The sequence below is a fragment of the Pongo pygmaeus genome, chromosome 1 (assembly GCF_028885625.2).
Source record: "Pongo pygmaeus isolate AG05252 chromosome 1, NHGRI_mPonPyg2-v2.0_pri, whole genome shotgun sequence".
In the NCBI taxonomy this organism is placed as follows: domain Eukaryota; kingdom Metazoa; phylum Chordata; class Mammalia; order Primates; family Hominidae; genus Pongo; species Pongo pygmaeus.
In genome coordinates, this window is record NC_072373.2 from 100,524,571 (window position 1) to 100,541,216 (window position 16,646).

The 16,646-nt window shown below is 49.3% G+C and overlaps 2 protein-coding genes across 7 annotated transcripts; both read left to right on the plus strand.

Annotated features, from left to right (window-relative positions):
- The first annotated feature begins 23 nt into the window (after window positions 1–23).
- Window positions 24–11,536, plus strand: MTMR11 (myotubularin related protein 11). Of its 5 annotated transcripts, XM_063663872.1 has the most exons (18): window positions 24–3,346; window positions 3,697–3,772; window positions 4,223–4,344; window positions 4,569–4,629; window positions 4,802–4,944; window positions 5,392–5,470; window positions 5,592–5,727; window positions 5,976–6,063; window positions 6,220–6,308; window positions 6,390–6,514; window positions 7,578–7,644; window positions 7,888–7,958; window positions 8,455–8,621; window positions 8,911–9,084; window positions 9,329–9,511; window positions 9,960–10,253; window positions 10,557–10,719; window positions 11,415–11,536. In XM_063663872.1, the coding sequence occupies exons 1-18, from the start codon at window positions 3,281–3,283 to the stop codon at window positions 11,438–11,440; spliced, it is 2,130 nt and encodes a 709-aa protein (XP_063519942.1). In that variant the 5' UTR covers window positions 24–3,280; the 3' UTR covers window positions 11,441–11,536. The 5 variants fall into 5 exon arrangements, with proteins under 5 accessions (XP_063519942.1, XP_054311777.1, XP_054311788.1 ...); XM_054455802.2 differs by lacking the exon at window positions 11,415–11,536 and having other exon boundaries at window positions 10,557–11,215; XM_063663877.1 differs by lacking the exon at window positions 11,415–11,536 and having other exon boundaries at window positions 3,275–3,346; window positions 4,308–4,344; window positions 10,557–11,215.
- Window positions 11,537–11,946: 410 nt separating this feature from the next.
- On the plus strand, window positions 11,947–16,536 carry SF3B4 (splicing factor 3b subunit 4). Of its 2 annotated transcripts, XM_054455861.2 has the most exons (6): window positions 11,947–12,137; window positions 12,569–12,697; window positions 12,945–13,487; window positions 13,820–14,026; window positions 15,839–16,012; window positions 16,124–16,536. In XM_054455861.2, the coding sequence occupies exons 1-6, from the start codon at window positions 12,104–12,106 to the stop codon at window positions 16,309–16,311; spliced, it is 1,275 nt and encodes a 424-aa protein (XP_054311836.1). In that variant the 5' UTR covers window positions 11,947–12,103; the 3' UTR covers window positions 16,312–16,536. The 2 variants fall into 2 exon arrangements, with proteins under 2 accessions (XP_054311836.1, XP_063519982.1); XM_063663912.1 differs by having other exon boundaries at window positions 11,951–12,137; window positions 15,839–16,536.
- The last annotated feature ends 110 nt before the right edge of the window (window positions 16,537–16,646 follow it).

Sequence of the window (16,646 nt, forward strand, 5' to 3'; positions counted from 1 at the left end):
TTTTGTTTTGAGATGGAGTCTCGCTCAGCCGCCCAGGCTGGAGTGCAGTGGTGCGATCTCGGCTCACTCCAACCACCGTCTCCTGGGTTCAAGCGATTCTCCCGTCTCAGCCTCCCAAGTGGCTGGGATTACAGGCACCCACAATCATGCCCGGCTAATTTTTGTATTTTAGTAGAGATGGGGTTTCACCATGTTGGCCAGGCTGATCTTGAACTCCTGACCTCAGGTGATCCACCAGCCTCGGCCTCCCAAAGTGCTGGGATTACAGGCATGAGCCACCGCGACTGGCCTCTGTGTCTTCCTTCTCCAGTGAGTCAGTGCCCCAGACATATAGCCACAGGTGAGAAGACAGAATTAGAAGCCCCTTCCTGGCCTGGAATCACCTGCACTCCAGATTTTTCTAATTTCTTTCTTTCCCTCCAGGCCTTTCAACTATAGATTTGGATGAGTCATGCAGGCATTCTGTCTCTTCTACTTTGCAGACAGCCAGTCTGCAAATCAGAGGGTATTTTGCCCCCATACATTGGTTGGGTAACAAAATATTACGATGTCCCCATGTAGGCTTTCTCCGTGCCATCTCCTGCATTGGCCAAGTGGGTAAGGGGCAGTACAAAAGAGCAATGGAAGCTGGCTGGCAGCAGTTAAGAGGAATGGGGGTGGGAAGGACCTTGGCCTCTTTCTGTGCTTATAACTGGATCTGTGACTCATCTTGTGAGTCACTCAGCTCCACCTCCCTCCTCCGGCTGCCCCTCCCAGCAGCCTTTACTCCTGGCACAAACCTGCAGCCAGACCAGGATTCTGAAAATGGAAAAATCTGATATAGTGCCTTGCCTCTCCACCATTCCCTTCATCTAGTACTTCTACTGGGGGTGTGTGGGGTGGTGAAGGCAGCCTTAACCCTCAGCTCCTGCCCACTCCATTCCTGGTTAAGTACTGATCCAAATCACCCAATTCTTTTCTCCTCTTGATTTCCCCCCACCCCCTCCTTTTTTTTTTTTTTTTTTGAGACGGAGTTTCGCTCTTGTCGCCCAGGATGGAGTGCAATGGCGCGATCCCGGCTCACTGCAACCTTCGTCTCCTGGGTTCAAGTGATTCTCCTGCCTCAGGCTCCCGAGTAGCTGGGATTACAGGCGCCCACCACCATGCCTGGCTAATTTTTTTTTTTTTTAGTAGATTCGGGTTTCACCATGTTGGCCTGGCTGGTCTCGCATTCCTGACCTCGGGTGATCCGCCCACCTCAGCCTTCCAAAGTGCTGGGATTACAGGCATGAGCCACCACACCCCTACCCCCCGATTTTTTTTCTCTGTGTTCCTCCACTGTCTCCACACCTCAAAGTGCTAAAGAATAGAATGAGGCTCTTGAATGAAGGATGGTGGTGAGAAGGAATGTGGATAATGGGATTTAAAAGTTATGGTACACACCTCTTCCTATGCTTTTTTTTTTTTTTTTTTTTTTTTGCGATGGAGTCTTGCTCTGTTGCCCAGGCTGGAGTGTAGTCATTAGATCTTGGCTCACTGCAACCTCTGCTTCCTGGGTTCAAGCGATTCTCCTGCCTCAGCCTCTCAAGTAGCTGGGATTATAGGTGTAAGCCACCACGCCTGGCTAATTTTTGTATTTTCAGTAGAGATGGGGCTTCATCATGTTGGCCAGGTGGTCTTGAACTGCTGACCTCAAGTGATCTGCCTGCCTTGGCCTTCCAAAATGCTTGGGATTACAGGCGTGAGCCACTATGCCTGGTCCCTATTTTCTTTTTACAACAGACCTTGGGAAATATTTTCTTCCCCCAAGAGGTTGAGGCCCATGGAATGCATTAGGGGGAGGTGGGGTGGTGGTGCTCTGTAGCCTTTAGGACTTCTAGAATCAGGCTTCTGGGCCACCTTCCTAGCAGGTGTATACTCTTTGTTCCAGACTGACTTCCTGTCTCACAATATCTTCACTATTTCCACAGTTGCAGCCAAGACAGGAAACTGAAAGCTGAGGCCAGAAGGGTGGTGTACCGGGGGGAGGGGAAAATTGAGTGTCACTTTGGAAAACTGGGGCCCCCATCTAAGGATTGCTGCCTCTGTAGATTCAAAAGCAATATAACAGCAGCTCATTAACTCTTATTTTGTATTTTATTTTCTGTCTTTTTCATGTCTAAATAAAGATTTTTGCTTTGCTGTCCCCAAGTCCCCCTCCTTTAAAGGAGCTGCAGCTCCTTGACTTCTCTCCTTGTTCCCAGCTTTCCTTACCCATCTTTGCTTCTTGGGTTGCAGATGGGAGGGACAGGGGATGGACTATTGAGCTGAAGAGAGGTTTCCAGCCCTCACCTGTGAAAATCCTGAACATGAATCATTCATTTGGAGATCTGGTGTCTGGGTTGGAGGGGTGGAGTCACATACGGGAATGGGCACTTATTGCCAGTTGGTTGTGTATCTACGTGAGGGGCAAGACTAACTGGTAAGATCTTTTTGTCCCACCCACATCCCCAAGACTTGCACACAAACGTACTTGTGTCTGCATCTTGGACACGTTTCCATCTCTTTTTATACTTTTCCACTGCAGTCTTCACATGACGTCTGTGTCATGCCCTCTAGAGAAAGATATGCAAAACCACTTTAACCAGTTTCCCTGCTTCCTCACCTAATTCTTGGGCCTCTGCTGACAAAAATCCCCCCAGGTCTAATTTTCATTTTCTTCTGGAAGAGGCGGCAAGGAGGCTTGAACTCAACACTTTCACATTCCTACCCCTCTCCTTGACCCAAACCCCTCTGAGAAGACAAAAGAACTGAGCTTTTAAGGGAAGTCATCACTGAGACACTCCAGAGAGGTAGCCCAGATGATTCCAGCTTCATAATCAATAGAACTGCTCCCCTCAAACGGTCTCCAGTACTCATGAACAGGAAGAGAACTGGGTCTGGGATTGGGGTAAAGAAGGGAGTCGATGTTTTTCTCTCAGTCCCCATTTCTCCCCCACTGTCCGTCTCAGACTCCACCGTTTCCTCTCCACTTTTCCAGAATTGTGTGTATTCTCCTTTAAGGGGCTGGGCATCTCTCCCGCCCTCTCCAGAGTCGACTGAAGTTTCCGAGGAGACTTCTCAGGCTGAGCTGGACACACCTTTCCAAGGACCCCCAAACTCTGCTCTGTGCACGTCAAATGCTCCTTTCCCTTGTGTCCAACCCCCTACCCCTCTCCCTAACTCCCCTCTTCTCAACAAGACTCAGCCTCTCCCCGAGGTGGGTGAGCATCCTTGAGGTTTCCTACCCTTAACTGCTGTGTCCCCGGATGGAGCCAGAGAAATGTGGTGGGGGGGCCGGGGCCAGAGTTTCAACATTGCCCCCCAGAAGGAGGAGCCAGAGATGGGGGTAAGGAGAAGGAATTTGGGGGGGGTGTCGGCAAGAGGGTGAGAATGGGGATGAGGTGGAGATAAAAGGGGGAAGCAAAGGCTCTAGAGGAGGAGGAGGGTGTGTCTGTCCTATCAGCTTCTGCTGATGGAGCCTGGTCTTTCTCATAGTCTCAAGTTCGTTGTCTCATTATCCATTAACCAGCCCCTCCCTTTACTGTCTACCAGCCCTGGTAGGTCTGGAGCTCCCCACAGACACTGATCTCAGTTTCCCCCGAGAGTGTGAGTGTAGGCCTCTAAAAGCAGCTGCCTTTGGGGAGTTGGGGAGCCTAGGGGTTAACTCTAGACCCCCCTCAACTCTCTGGACCAAAGTCTGTCCAGGAAAACAGGATGCCGGAGCCCAGGAGTCGTCAGCCTAGCAGTTGCCTGGCCTCCAGATGCCTCCCAGGTAATAATGCCCTATCACTCTCCAAAGACTCTTCCAAATGTCATCCTACACCAATCTTGTTTCATGCCCTCACCAAAGATACCCCTGTGTTCCTCTCCTGGCTCGAAGCACTTCTGCCTGAGGCTCGCTGTCCTCCCTGACAGCCTCTAGAGCTGGCTGAGAGCTGGACCTTGACATTCCTTCTGTTTCCTCGACCCTGTTACCCCTTTTCAAATTTACTTATTCAATACATAGTTAGTGCCTGCTATGTGCCAGGCCCTGTTCTAGGCTCTGTTCTAGTTACAGAAATTAAAAAATATATATCTTTCCTCATAAGCTTACATTGTAGTGGGCTTTGGGGAGGATTTTAATCTTCCCTATTTAGATCTCCCTTTCTTGGAGGGGTGGGTGTATCTAAGTGTGGTCAACACTGGGAATAGTCATAACAGGGCTTCCCTTCTTCCCCTTTAGGGGAGCAGATCCTAGCATGGGCCCCAGGGGTGAGGAAGGGCCTGGAACCGGAATTGTCTGGAACCCTGATCTGTACCAACTTTAGGGTCACCTTCCAGCCCTGTGGATGGCAGTGGAATCAGGTGAGATGGTTGGGGCCACAGCAATGACAGCTAGTGGGAAATGGGTAGGGGAGTCTAGCAGGATTTAGACAAACATTATGGGTTAAGGGCTGTCTTTTGAATGTATCATTGATAATCAGTGGGAACTCTCTCTAGGGTGATTGCCCCCTAGAAGGGATTGGGGCTGCCAGGGTAGGAAAATGAGGGCGATTTCAGATGTCTACCCAGTAATGTGCTTCGTCTAGGACACTCCCTTGAGCAGTGAATACGATTTTGCCCTGGTCAACATTGGGCGATTAGAGGCTGGTAAGTTGGGGGGGGTTTGGTGAAGGGGTTCACTGGGGGTGTTGGAACTCCCTCCTCCTCATCCTTCCTCTGTTCTCAGAAAACAGCAGGGATGGAGTGGGATGGGCTGCAAGAGTCCCTTCTGGAGGGACTCTGGTCCATGGTTACACTGTTCTGTACCTCTTGACTTCAGTGAGCGGCTTGTCCCGAGTCCAGCTCCTCCGTCCAGGGTCCCTGCTTAAATTTATCCCTGAGGAGATTCTGCTTCATGGCCGAGACTTCCGGCTGCTCAGAGTTGGTTTTGAGGCTGGAGGCCTAGAGCCTCAGGCTTTTCAGGTAAGAGGCCCCTAACCTGAGGCTTTCTCTTCACCTCAGAACCTTGGGATCCTCTCCCTGACAATTTCTGAGACTCCTCCAGCCTCTGGGATCCTCTCCTCATTCCCCCTGCTTCTCTCAAGGAAAGGGATAAATGATTGAGTGATGAGAGTAAAGAGCCTACGCTCTAGCCTTACTCTATTAATTACCAGCAGTGTGACTGTGGGCAAGTTTCCTCCTCTGAAAAACCAGGATTCCTCCCAGAATCATCATTCTAGGATTCTGTGGTTCCAGATTCGCTCTCCCGACCCCGGTCCCCATGACCTGAGGAAGCCCCCTTCTCTAGGGACTGTCTTCACTGTTCTTCTTCATTCTTGGCAAAGAGAGTGGAGCAACACATGGGCTCCATTTCCTTCTTTTCACTTACTCAGCCTAAGCCAAAAGGATGGAATGTCCTTTCCTCTGCAGGTGACCATGGCCATTGTCCAAGCCAGAGCTCAGAGCAATCAAGCCCAACAGTATTCGGGGATAACCCTGAGCAAGGCTGGTGAGTGAGAGTGCTTTAGGGTAAGGAAGAGTCTGAAAAAGCAGAGGATGGCTGATGACAAAGAGCTGAGAAGCTGTCTCTGATTTTCTCCTTCCACCTCTATGTCTCACTGCTGTTCTAGGCCAGGGTTCTGGCTCCAGAAAACCACCAATTCCTCTCATGGAGACAGCGGAAGACTGGGAGACTGAGCGGAAGAAGCAGGCAGCCAGAGGCTGGAGGGTCAGCACGGTCAACGAGAGGTTCGACGTAGCCACCAGGTGATCCCCCAGTGCACCCCAACCCTGCTGCTCTCCCAATCTTCCCTTAGTTCCTTGATCCTCTAAAGCTAGGACTTCCCACAAACTCCAGCCTCCTAGGACACCCACAAAGCTATCTCCTTTGCCTCCTAGATCCCTAAACCTGAAATCCCTTGGAATGGTCCCTCTGAAGCAGCTTCCTTGTAATAAGAGCTTTACATTATAATGAAGTCACTGAGCCAAACTGTAATATCACTCTCATTTCACAGCCTCCCCCGTTACTTCTGGGTCCCTAACCGAATTCTGGACAGTGAGGTCAGGAGAGCATTTGGCCACTTTCATCAGGGCCGTGGACCGGTCAGTGTGAGGGTTAGGGTAATGGCTGTGCATTAGAGGGTCATGTGGACCAGGGACATCGTGGAGGGAGGAACCTCTGTGAGGTCAGTGTGGGGGCAAGGGTAGCATGGAGCTAGACATTTCTCCCACAATGACCCTCTTCTGCCCCATGTGAAGCGCTTGTCCTGGCATCACCCTGGGGGCAGTGATCTTCTCCGCTGTGGAGGCTTCTATACAGCCAGTGACCCTAACAAGGAGGATATCAGGTGAGGGAGGCTTGATGAGAAGAAACAAGGGTTAGGTGCTCAGGGCAGACTCCTCTTATTTCCTGACTCCCTCCCCTCCAGAGCAGTGGAGTTGATGCTCCAGGCTGGGCATTCAGATGTTGTCCTGGTAGACACTATGGATGAGCTGCCCAGCCTTGCAGATGTCCAACTTGCCCACCTGAGGCTGAGGGCCCTCTGCCTGCCTGGTGAGAATAACCTTTGACCCCTCACCCTCACCCCTAGGTCTGCTGAGCCTAACCTGGTTTACACTTTGCTTGCTGTAGATGAGTAGCTCTTTAGTCCAATGAGCCTGTTTTCTTTTCTTTTTTTTTCTTGAGACGGAGTCTCGGCTGGGCGTGGTGGCTCACGCCTGTAATCCTACCACTATGGGAGGCCGAGGCGGGCAGATCACTTGAGGGCAGGAGTTCGAGACCAACCTGACCAACATGGTGAAACCCCGTTTCTACTAAAAATAAAAAAAAAAAAATTAGCTGGGTGCGGTGGCCGACGCCTGTAATCCCAGCTACTTGGGAGGCTGAGGCACGAGAATCGCTTGAACTCAGGAGGCGGGTGAACTGAGAATGTGCCATTGCATGCCAGCCTGGGCGACAAGAGTGAAACTTGTCTTAAAAAAAAAAAAAAAAAGGCAGATGAGACGGAGTCTCCCTCTGTGGCCCAGGCTGGAGTGCAGTGGTGTGATCTCGGCTCACTGCAACCTCCAACTCCCGCGTTCAAGCGATTCTCCTGCCTCATCCTCCCGAGTAGCTGGGATTACAGGCACCCGCCACCATGCCTGGCTAGTTTTTGTATTTTTAGTAGAGACGAGGTTTCACCATGTTCCCCATGTTAGACTAGGCTGGTCTCGAACTCCTCAGGTGATCCACCTACCTCGGCCTCCTAAAGCGCTGGGATTACAGGCATGAGCCGTCGTGCCCGGCCAATGAGACTGTTTTCTACTTACCTCCCATCTCTCCCACCTCTCCCACAGACTCACTGATTTCCTGTCTTCTTGACCCCAATTTATTCTTTAAACAGCTTGAGACATAATGTACATACCATAAAATTTACCCTTCACTGAAGTATACAATTCAGTGAGTTTTATTATATTTACAATGTTGTACAACCATCACCACAGTTTAATTTTAGAAACCATCCTGGCCATTTACAATTACTTTTCATTCCTGTTCTTAACCCAGCAGGCTATCAACCTGAATCCTGAATCCTGAGTTCTAATCTCTTTGCCTTTCTGATCTTTCTACCCTCTATCAGATTCATCTGTAGCTGAGGATAAATGGCTTTCAGCCCTGGAAGGAACACGATGGCTGGACTATGTCAGGTACTCCCTTGCTTCTTCTAGCCATCATTTATAATTCAACTTTCCTCAACCTTCTGTTAACTTGGGGTCCTAAATGGCCTTTCTTTAGTTCTTCTCCTCGATTTCCCAAGAAGACTGCCATTTTCTGCTCTTTAGAAGGAGGAGGGGTAGGATTTGGAGTCAGCCTTATTCCATCCCATGACCCATCACTCCGTTCCCCTAGGCTTATTATTCTTCCTCCCTCTTCCTCACCTGCTCCTCCAGGGCTTGTCTTCGAAAGGCCAGTGACATTTCAGTATTAGTGACATCCAGGGTTCGTTCTGTAATACTTCAAGGTGAGTTCCTTGGTTAAGCCCATTCCATTCCTTGCCTCTTTTTTTTACCCACCTGACCAGATTGCATTCAAGGAGGGAGACCCATAAGGCTTCTTCCTCTCCCGTTCCTGGGAACTACCTGCGAGCTCTACTCTCATCCTTCAGTGCTACCTCTGCCTCCCCATCACAACTTGTGGTCCCTGACACTAGGATGGTCTTAGCCCCTTTGTTCCTTTACTTCCATCAGTGGATGGGGACTGGGGTTGGGGTGGGAAGGACAGTGTGGAAGCTGGTTTGAGAATTGTAATTCTGCCCCTTACATGTGAAACTGGGTATTTCTATCCAGGTGGAGTCTAGGAAGTAAATCATTCAAGGTCTTTGTTTTCTCTTCACTTCTACCCCAAACCTTTCCCGTCTGTGCCTCTCACTTCTCCTTGCCGTATTTCTCTTCTCATTCTCTTCTGCCCTAGTTTCTTGGACCCCTCTTCTTTGTCCCTTCTTCCTCTTTATCACCCAGAGCGCGGTGATCGTGATCTCAACGGCCTCCTCTCTTCACTCGTCCAGCTGCTTTCAGCCCCCGAAGCCCGAACACTGTTTGGCTTCCAATCACTAGTGCAGCGAGAGTGGGTGGCAGCTGGACATCCCTTCCTGACTCGGCTTGGGGGTACTGGGGCCAGTGAAGAGGTGAGAATGATTCAGGATGGCATCGGGGGGATATTACTAAAGAAGAGAATGAGAAATTATTTTGTATAATCCATTGGAGGTGAATCCGGTCAGAAGGGCCCCGAGGTTAGGCTGAGATGAAGATCCTGATGAGTGAGGCCTCACAAGCCCCTGCTACCCTCAATTCAGATTTTCATTCCCTGACCTCCATAGTTCCCCCTATTCCCTGTGTTCCCCATTCCCTTATCATCTCGTCATCCTCCCTCTTTGGGTCCCAATAATTCCTTCCAACCTCTTAATTTCTTTTCAGGCTCCGGTGTTTCTCCTCTTCCTTGATTGTGTCTGGCAGCTCCTCCAGCAGTTTCCAGCTGATTTTGAATTCTCTGAGTTTTTCCTTCTTGCTCTTCATGACAGTGTCAGGGTTCCTGACACCCTTACCTTCCTGAGAAATACCCCCTGGGAGCGCGGAAAGCAGAGCGGACAGGTCAGTGACTTCTATTTTTGACTCGTGTTTTTTATTCCATTGAGATGTACTCTCTGAAGTTTGGTCTTGATTTGTTTTATGAGAAGTGAGGTCTGTGAGTGGGGAGGGGGAAATTGATTCTCATTTTCAGGACGAGGCTTTTGTCCTACATCTTTCCTGGAGTAAGAGGTGAGAATCTCATGATTTGTCTCTAGATGTGGGAGGATTGTGTGTAACCATCCTTTTTCTTGCTTCCTCTGTCCAGTTAAACTCCTATACACAAGTCTACACCCCAGGATACTCCCAGCCCCCAGCTGGGAACTCTTTTAACCTGCAGCTGTCTGTCTGGGACTGGGATTTACGCTATAGCAATGCACAGATACTACAATTCCAGAATCCTGGCTATGACCCAGAACACTGTCCAGATTCCTGGCTCCCTAGACCGCAGGTGAAGTGTCTAAACTTCCTAAATTCCCTCGGCGTTCCCACAGGCTCATGCTACTAGACAGTGAGAAGTGAAAGACACAATGTCTTGAGTTCCTTAGGGAAAGCTACTCCACTACTCTTCTGCAGCTGTCACTTATAGTCCCTGGGTGTCCCTAGGAAGACAGAAGACCTAGAATAGCACAGAGGGCACCCTTTTTGTCCTTCCTCAAGTCTGTTTACTCATCTTCCTGTCTCATGCACACATAAGTTGCCCTAAAATCAACCTTAATCAGTCCTGAGGCCTAGTTGAAGCCTAATGAGGAGGGTAGAAGAGTTCTCATGGGGAGGCTTGTAGTTCTAGTCACCAGTGCAGTGAGTGGGTGGCAGCAGGGCACCCTATCCTGATTCAGATTGGGGAAACTAGGGTTATCTGGTCTCTCCGTTGCCAGTTGATCTCCTTTTCCCTTTAGCCAAGCTTCATGGTTCCTGGACCCCCCAGTTCTGTGTGGCTCTTCTCCAGAGGAGCATTGACCCCCCTGAATCAGCTCTGTCCTTGGCGGGACAGTCCCTCCCTGCTGGCAGTCTCTTCTCGTTGGCTCCCTCGACCTGCTATCTCCTCTGAAAGCCTGGCTGACCAGGAATGGGGTCTCCCCTCACATTGGGGAGCTTGCCCTTTACCTCCAGGGCTGCTGCTGCCTGGGTATCTGGGACCCCAGATCAGGCTCTGGAGACGCTGCTACTTGAGGGGAAGGCCTGAGGTCCAGGTAAGAAGGGAAAATAGACTGGGAGTGGGAGAAGGGACTTGGCTCTGCTGAACCAGATGTACAGGAGCTGTAAAGGCAAGGAGCTGAAGGCTGAGGGTCTGGGAAGTGAAGTTCTACTCCTCTTGGCATCAAACAAGGTTTGGGAGTGTAGGAGGTGCGGGAAAGTGCTTGTGGCTTAGATTAAGTGGAATTTAGGGCATAGCTGGAAGGGGAAACAGAATTAAAGACACCAGAAGTAGCAGAGAAGCAGGGGGCCAGAGCTACAACAGTATTCCTCTCTGTTCCTCTTTGCCTCCTCCCCAGATGGGCCTCTCAGCTCCCACAATCTCTGGCCTCCAGGATGAGCTATCCCATCTTCAGGAGTTATTACGGAAATGGACACCAAGAATATCTCCTGAAGATCACTCCAAGGAAAGAGATCCACATACCATTCTCAATCCCACTGAAATTGCTGGCATTCTCAAAGGCAGGGCAGAGGGGGATCTGGGGTAGAGGAGGGTTCTGTCTTTTTTTTTTTTTGTATCTGGACTTGCAGCCTTAGCTTTCACACTTCAGCCCTTAAGTTCACTAAGACGTTCTGAGTTTCTCCTGCAGATGGTGGTGTTAACTGCTCCAACTCTTGTCTTGCTTAGTTCCTACAAATATTTTTGCTTCTTGTCATTTGAAGGATTAAGAAACAAAAACAATCCAGAAATTGATCGGTTTTTTTAGGCCAATTCCATCCCTTCTGGATAACCAGATGTTAAATCATGAGATCAGAGATGCTGTTCATCAGTCCCAACAAGATGGCCTAGAAATCGCATTCTCACCTCGCCTTGCTGCTGCTTTAATTCCAAGTTCTATTTCTTCCCTTATAGTTTTCTATGGGAATGAGGCTGATACAGGAAACACCCTGTCTCCTCTGTATTTTTGTAGCGGAATTTCTATTTAAGGGGCTCATTAAAGCATAGTATTTATACACATTGCTGGCATTGTTTCTTGTGTTTGAATGAAGGATTCTCCTAGGTAGGAAAGTGGTGGGTAAAAGGTGTGTATGACCCAAGAGAGGAAGGCATCCACCATATTATTGCTAAGGAAATAAGGGAACTGGGTTTGGTGAGGCTCTGCAGAATTCAAGTGCAATTTGGGGAAAGGGTTCTCTTGTGTGTGTCTCCCATTTAGAGGCAGATGGGGCCAGAGTGTTCTAGAGATCCAGACTCTAGAGCTCCGATCCCACCCAACCCTCAGCTGTGGTCACACACCAACTCGGAGCAGCCCTCACCCTCCCCATGCAATTACGACGAGGTGAGCGCAGACGTCACTCCAGCTCAGACATTTCGCAGTCTCCTCCCCTGAGGGAAAACCAAATACCTCCAGCCCAAATCAGGGCTGTGAGGCCAAATCTGCAAGAAGGCTGCAGGCGAGATGGAAGGCTCCCTCTGCGCCTGAAAGCAGCCAAGTCCTCGGGTTGGGGGGAAATCTTCAGCACATCCTTCTCTGGACAACAAAAGAAGAATCACTGTCCACAAAATATATTAAAAGAAATTTTTGTTCTTTTAGCTTTCGAATTTACATTTTTGGGAGCAGTGTGATTCTTTCAAGTCTAGCAGTGCATTAAGAGGGTCTGAGCGTTTCCGTTCCGCCCTCCTCGCTAAGACCACCAGCAGCGGCACCTCAAGCCGGGAGCTGAGGATTCTACCGCCCGACCCAGGTTAAGTCTGGGAGGCTCCTAAGATGGCTGCAGCCGCTTCCAGGCACCTCCTCTTCCGCGGTCCCGCCCACCACTACGTCCGCCTTCGCCCCGGAAGTGGAAGTCGTGCTGAGGTCAGAAGGCGGAACCGCTGCTGGGAGACGGCGGGTTCTTTTTCGCCATGGCTGCCGGGCCCATCTCCGAGCGGAACCAGGGTAACAGGACGGGGAAAGTCTGGAATGGGCTCAGCGTGGCTAGGAGGCCCCGACTACAGCCAGCAGTGCCTCTGCAGGGGTGGGAGACTGGACTCCTCCCTTCCCCAGAGGGCGCGAGACCGGCCCCGTGCTTGTTGGGGGCGGGGTGGCCGGGTGCTGGCTGAGGCCTGTGGGTGTGATAACTTACGTCCGGTCCCCTGCTGACTTCTCACTCAAAAAATCAAAAAAATCCACTCAGAATACTAAATTAGACTTCAGAGGATTCCCGAAGTCTTGGAAAGAGAGAAGTTTAAGGATTTAAACTTGTTTTTTTGCTCCTGTCTCCTACCCCGGTCCCCAGTTCCCCTAGTTGGGTTCCGTCTTCATGTTTCCATCACCTCCTTCCTTCCCGTTACACTCTCACCCTTGCTGTTTTTGCTCTCTCCCTTCAGATGCCACTGTGTACGTGGGGGGCCTGGATGAGAAGGTTAGTGAACCGCTGCTGTGGGAACTGTTTCTCCAGGCTGGACCAGTAGTCAACACCCACATGCCAAAGGATAGAGTCACTGGCCAGCACCAAGGTGGGTACATGACAAGGGTCGAATTGCTCTCGGAGGGTCCCAGCAGTATTCACAACTGTTTTGGAATAACATGAGCAACCTAAAGATTTTTTTCTTTTAAGCCTCTGTTCAGTTTATTTCTGGAACCATTCTTAAGTAAAGTGAGGTTGTTTCTTTCTTGTTCTTTGTGATTAGAGGGTAGATGAGTTTTACCCCATTTTCAGTCTCTTTACTTACGTTGTTAACCTCCTCTTCTCCACTTCTCCAGGCTATGGCTTTGTGGAATTCTTGAGTGAGGAAGATGCTGACTATGCCATTAAGATCATGAACATGATCAAACTCTATGGGAAGCCAATACGGGTGAACAAAGCATCAGCTCACAACAAAAACCTGGATGTAGGGGCCAACATTTTCATTGGGAACCTGGACCCTGAGATTGATGAGAAGTTGCTTTATGATACTTTCAGCGCCTTTGGGGTCATCTTACAAACCCCCAAGATTATGCGGGACCCTGACACAGGCAACTCCAAAGGTTATGCCTTTATTAATTTTGCTTCATTTGACGCTTCGGATGCAGCAATTGAAGCCATGAATGGGCAATACCTCTGTAACCGCCCTATCACCGTATCTTATGCCTTCAAGAAGGACTCCAAGGGTGAGCGCCATGGCTCAGCAGCCGAACGACTTCTGGCAGCTCAGAACCCGCTCTCCCAGGCTGATCGCCCTCATCAGCTTTTTGCAGATGCACCTCCTCCACCCTCTGCTCCCAATCCTGTGGTATCATCATTGGGGTCTGGGCTTCCTCCACCAGGTAAAGCTTTTGGTTAAGATATGTTTGTCTTAAGGTTGGGGGAGAGGGTCAGGAGGAAGAAAAAAACGAGTCTGAAAGGGGGACAGGGGACATTGAGCAGTGAGTTGATGGGAAGAGGACTGAGGGGTGATGGTAGTGGTGGAGAAGAAAGTTGTTGGGTTTCTTTAGGAGGGCGAAGTTGCTTGACTTTTCTAACATTGCTTTTGATTTTAGAGCACTGGGAGGAGAGGGAAAGAGCTCACCCTGCCTGGAGAGGCCAGATCAGGACAGGCTCTTTAAAGACATTTTCTCCTCACTACCATTAACTCTTCCTTTTTCCATTTCCTCTATAGGCATGCCTCCTCCTGGCTCCTTCCCACCCCCAGTGCCACCTCCTGGAGCCCTCCCACCTGGGATACCCCCAGCCATGCCCCCACCACCTATGCCTCCTGGGGCTGCAGGACATGGCCCCCCATCGGCAGGAACCCCAGGGGCAGGACATCCTGGTCATGGACACTCACATCCTCACCCGTTCCCACCGGGTGGGATGCCCCATCCAGGTAGGTGTGCTTTGTTGGGAAAGGGAGGGAAGAGCTTGGTAGAGTATCTCTATTACCACTCACCCTGCTGCCCTTTGTTTCTCAATAGTAACAGTTTCAGAGTTTTCCTTTCCTTCAGACATTCTATTATAAAAACATACAAAATGCTGTCTAACATCTACCACCCTGAATCCATTTCTTGAGTTTTTCTGACAAGTAGACTCTGCTTGCCAGTTTTTATTTCTTTAACCTTTAGTTTCATTCTCTTCTCTGACTCCACCTCAAAGTGGTGACCTAATTGCCAAATCTCGGGGACGCTTCTGCTTCTTTTCTAGTTTGACCTCTGATGTACTTGAAACTAGTCGTGTCCTCCTGTTTGAAATTCTTGTCTCTTTTTGCTTTTGCTTTTCTAGGTCCTCCACCCCTCTCTCTGACTGCTTAATCTCAGCTGCCGTGATAGACTCATGTCTACTTGTGCCTAGATTTTTGTGCTTGTTTCTCTTTTCTGTATATATCTATAGTTTTAATTGGATATATACTGATGCCTCCTAGATCTGTATCTCTAGTCCATAGCTGTTGACATTCCAGATCCTTAATGCTGCTGCTTAATAGATAGCATCACTTTTCTATCCCTCTCCTTCAAACTCATTCTTCCTCTAGCGTTCTTTTTTTTTCAGGTGCTTAATTCATGAATCTGAGAGCTATGTTTGACTGCTCCCTATCACCCCACTCTTAATACCAAGTCTTATTTATATCAGTGGCATCTCTCCCCATGGCCAGTGCGCTAGTTCAGTCTCTCATTCCCTCATTATTTTACACTTAATTTATTGTAATCTCCTGCCACTTTGACTCCAGTTTTCCCTAACTTTGATCTACTTTCACAGTGTAGGTTTTTTAAGACACAGATGTGCACACACTTGCTCAAAATTCCTCTGTTGCTCCCTTTGACCTACAGAGTAAGACCCAAACTCGTTACCATAGCATTCACAGCTCTTCATGATCTGGCCCCTGCCCCTCATTTCTATAACTGCATTTTGCTCCTGATTACTGAGTTAACTGGCATTTCCTGGAACACACTGTGCTGTTTGCCACATCTGTGACTTGCACATGGTAATCTTTCTGCTTGGGATGCTTTCTTCCCATGATCTCCTCCTGAAGTATTCATCCTTTAGAATTAGATCTTTGCTTAGACAGTATGTCCTCTGCTACTTTCTCAAATCCTATCAACAGAGTTATTACTCCACTTGTTATATACTTCATCATTACTATTGTAGTACCGAAATCATGCAAGAAGCAAGCAAAGAGGGTAAGGAGTTGATTGAGTAATTGGCTGATTGGTTGGTTTGTGCTGTTGGAATAGGGTCAAGGATAGGGAGCACTTTTTACCACCCTTCTTTTTTTATTTTTTATTTTGGTGATGAGGTCTCACTCTGTCATCCAGGCTGGAGTACAGTGGTATATAGTTCTGGCTCACTGTAGCCTTGATGTCCCAGGCCCAAGTGATCCTCCCACCTCAGCCTCCTGAGTAGCTGGGAATACAGGCACACACCACCATGCCTGGCTAATTAAAAGTATTTTTTGATAGAGATGGGGTCTCATTATGTTGCCCAGGCTGTTCTTGAACTCCTGGGCTCAAGTGATCAACCTAGGCCTCCCAAAGTGCTGGGATTATTGGCATGAGCCTCTGTGCCCAGCCACCCTTATTTTCTGTACCCTTTTTTCTATATAGTTCTCTTTCTGATGTCACTTTCTTTCTAATTTTGTTTTCTTCCTTTCTCTATTTTCTTTGCCTCCTTCTCTTTGTCTCTTCTTGTGTCTGTTTTATTTTCATAGGGATGTCACAGATGCAGCTGGCACACCATGGCCCTCATGGCTTAGGACATCCCCACGCTGGACCCCCAGGCTCTGGGGGGCAGCCACCGCCCCGACCACCACCTGGAATGCCTCATCCTGGACCTCCTCCAATGGGCATGCCCCCCCGAGGGCCTCCATTCGGATCTCCCATGGGTAAGTCGGCTCTAGCCACCTCCCTTATCTGTACCTGTCATGTTCTTATAGCTTCCTGTAGGCACACCCCTTGTCCCGTGCCCTTATTAACTTTTCTTTTACTCCTTGCAGGTCACCCAGGTCCTATGCCTCCGCATGGTATGCGTGGACCTCCTCCACTGATGCCCCCCCATGGATACACTGGCCCTCCACGACCCCCACCCTATGGCTACCAGAGGGGGCCTCTCCCTCCACCCAGACCCACTCCCCGGCCACCAGTTCCCCCTCGAGGCCCACTTCGAGGCCCTCTCCCTCAGTAAATTCACATTTTCCTTCCTCCTGTTACATCTTCCCAATATCTTTTCTATTCCTTGGACCAATCAGAGATGTTGTAGCTCCTTGGGGCTAAGGTACTAATCCCTTTCAGCACCCCCACTCCATTCCCCTTTTTAATGTAACTTTTTCCACAGGAGGTATTTCTTTTTTATGTTGGTCCTGAGTATTTTGCAAATGCACAGAGAAAATAAAACTAAACTCCATGTTTATTTGTGGTGTTTTCCTTGACAACAGTAACTTTTCTCTTTTTCTTTAAGAAGAGATGTCAGAGTATCATGGAAAGAATGGTAAGGTAGGAGTAGGAGCAAGGGTGCTTACT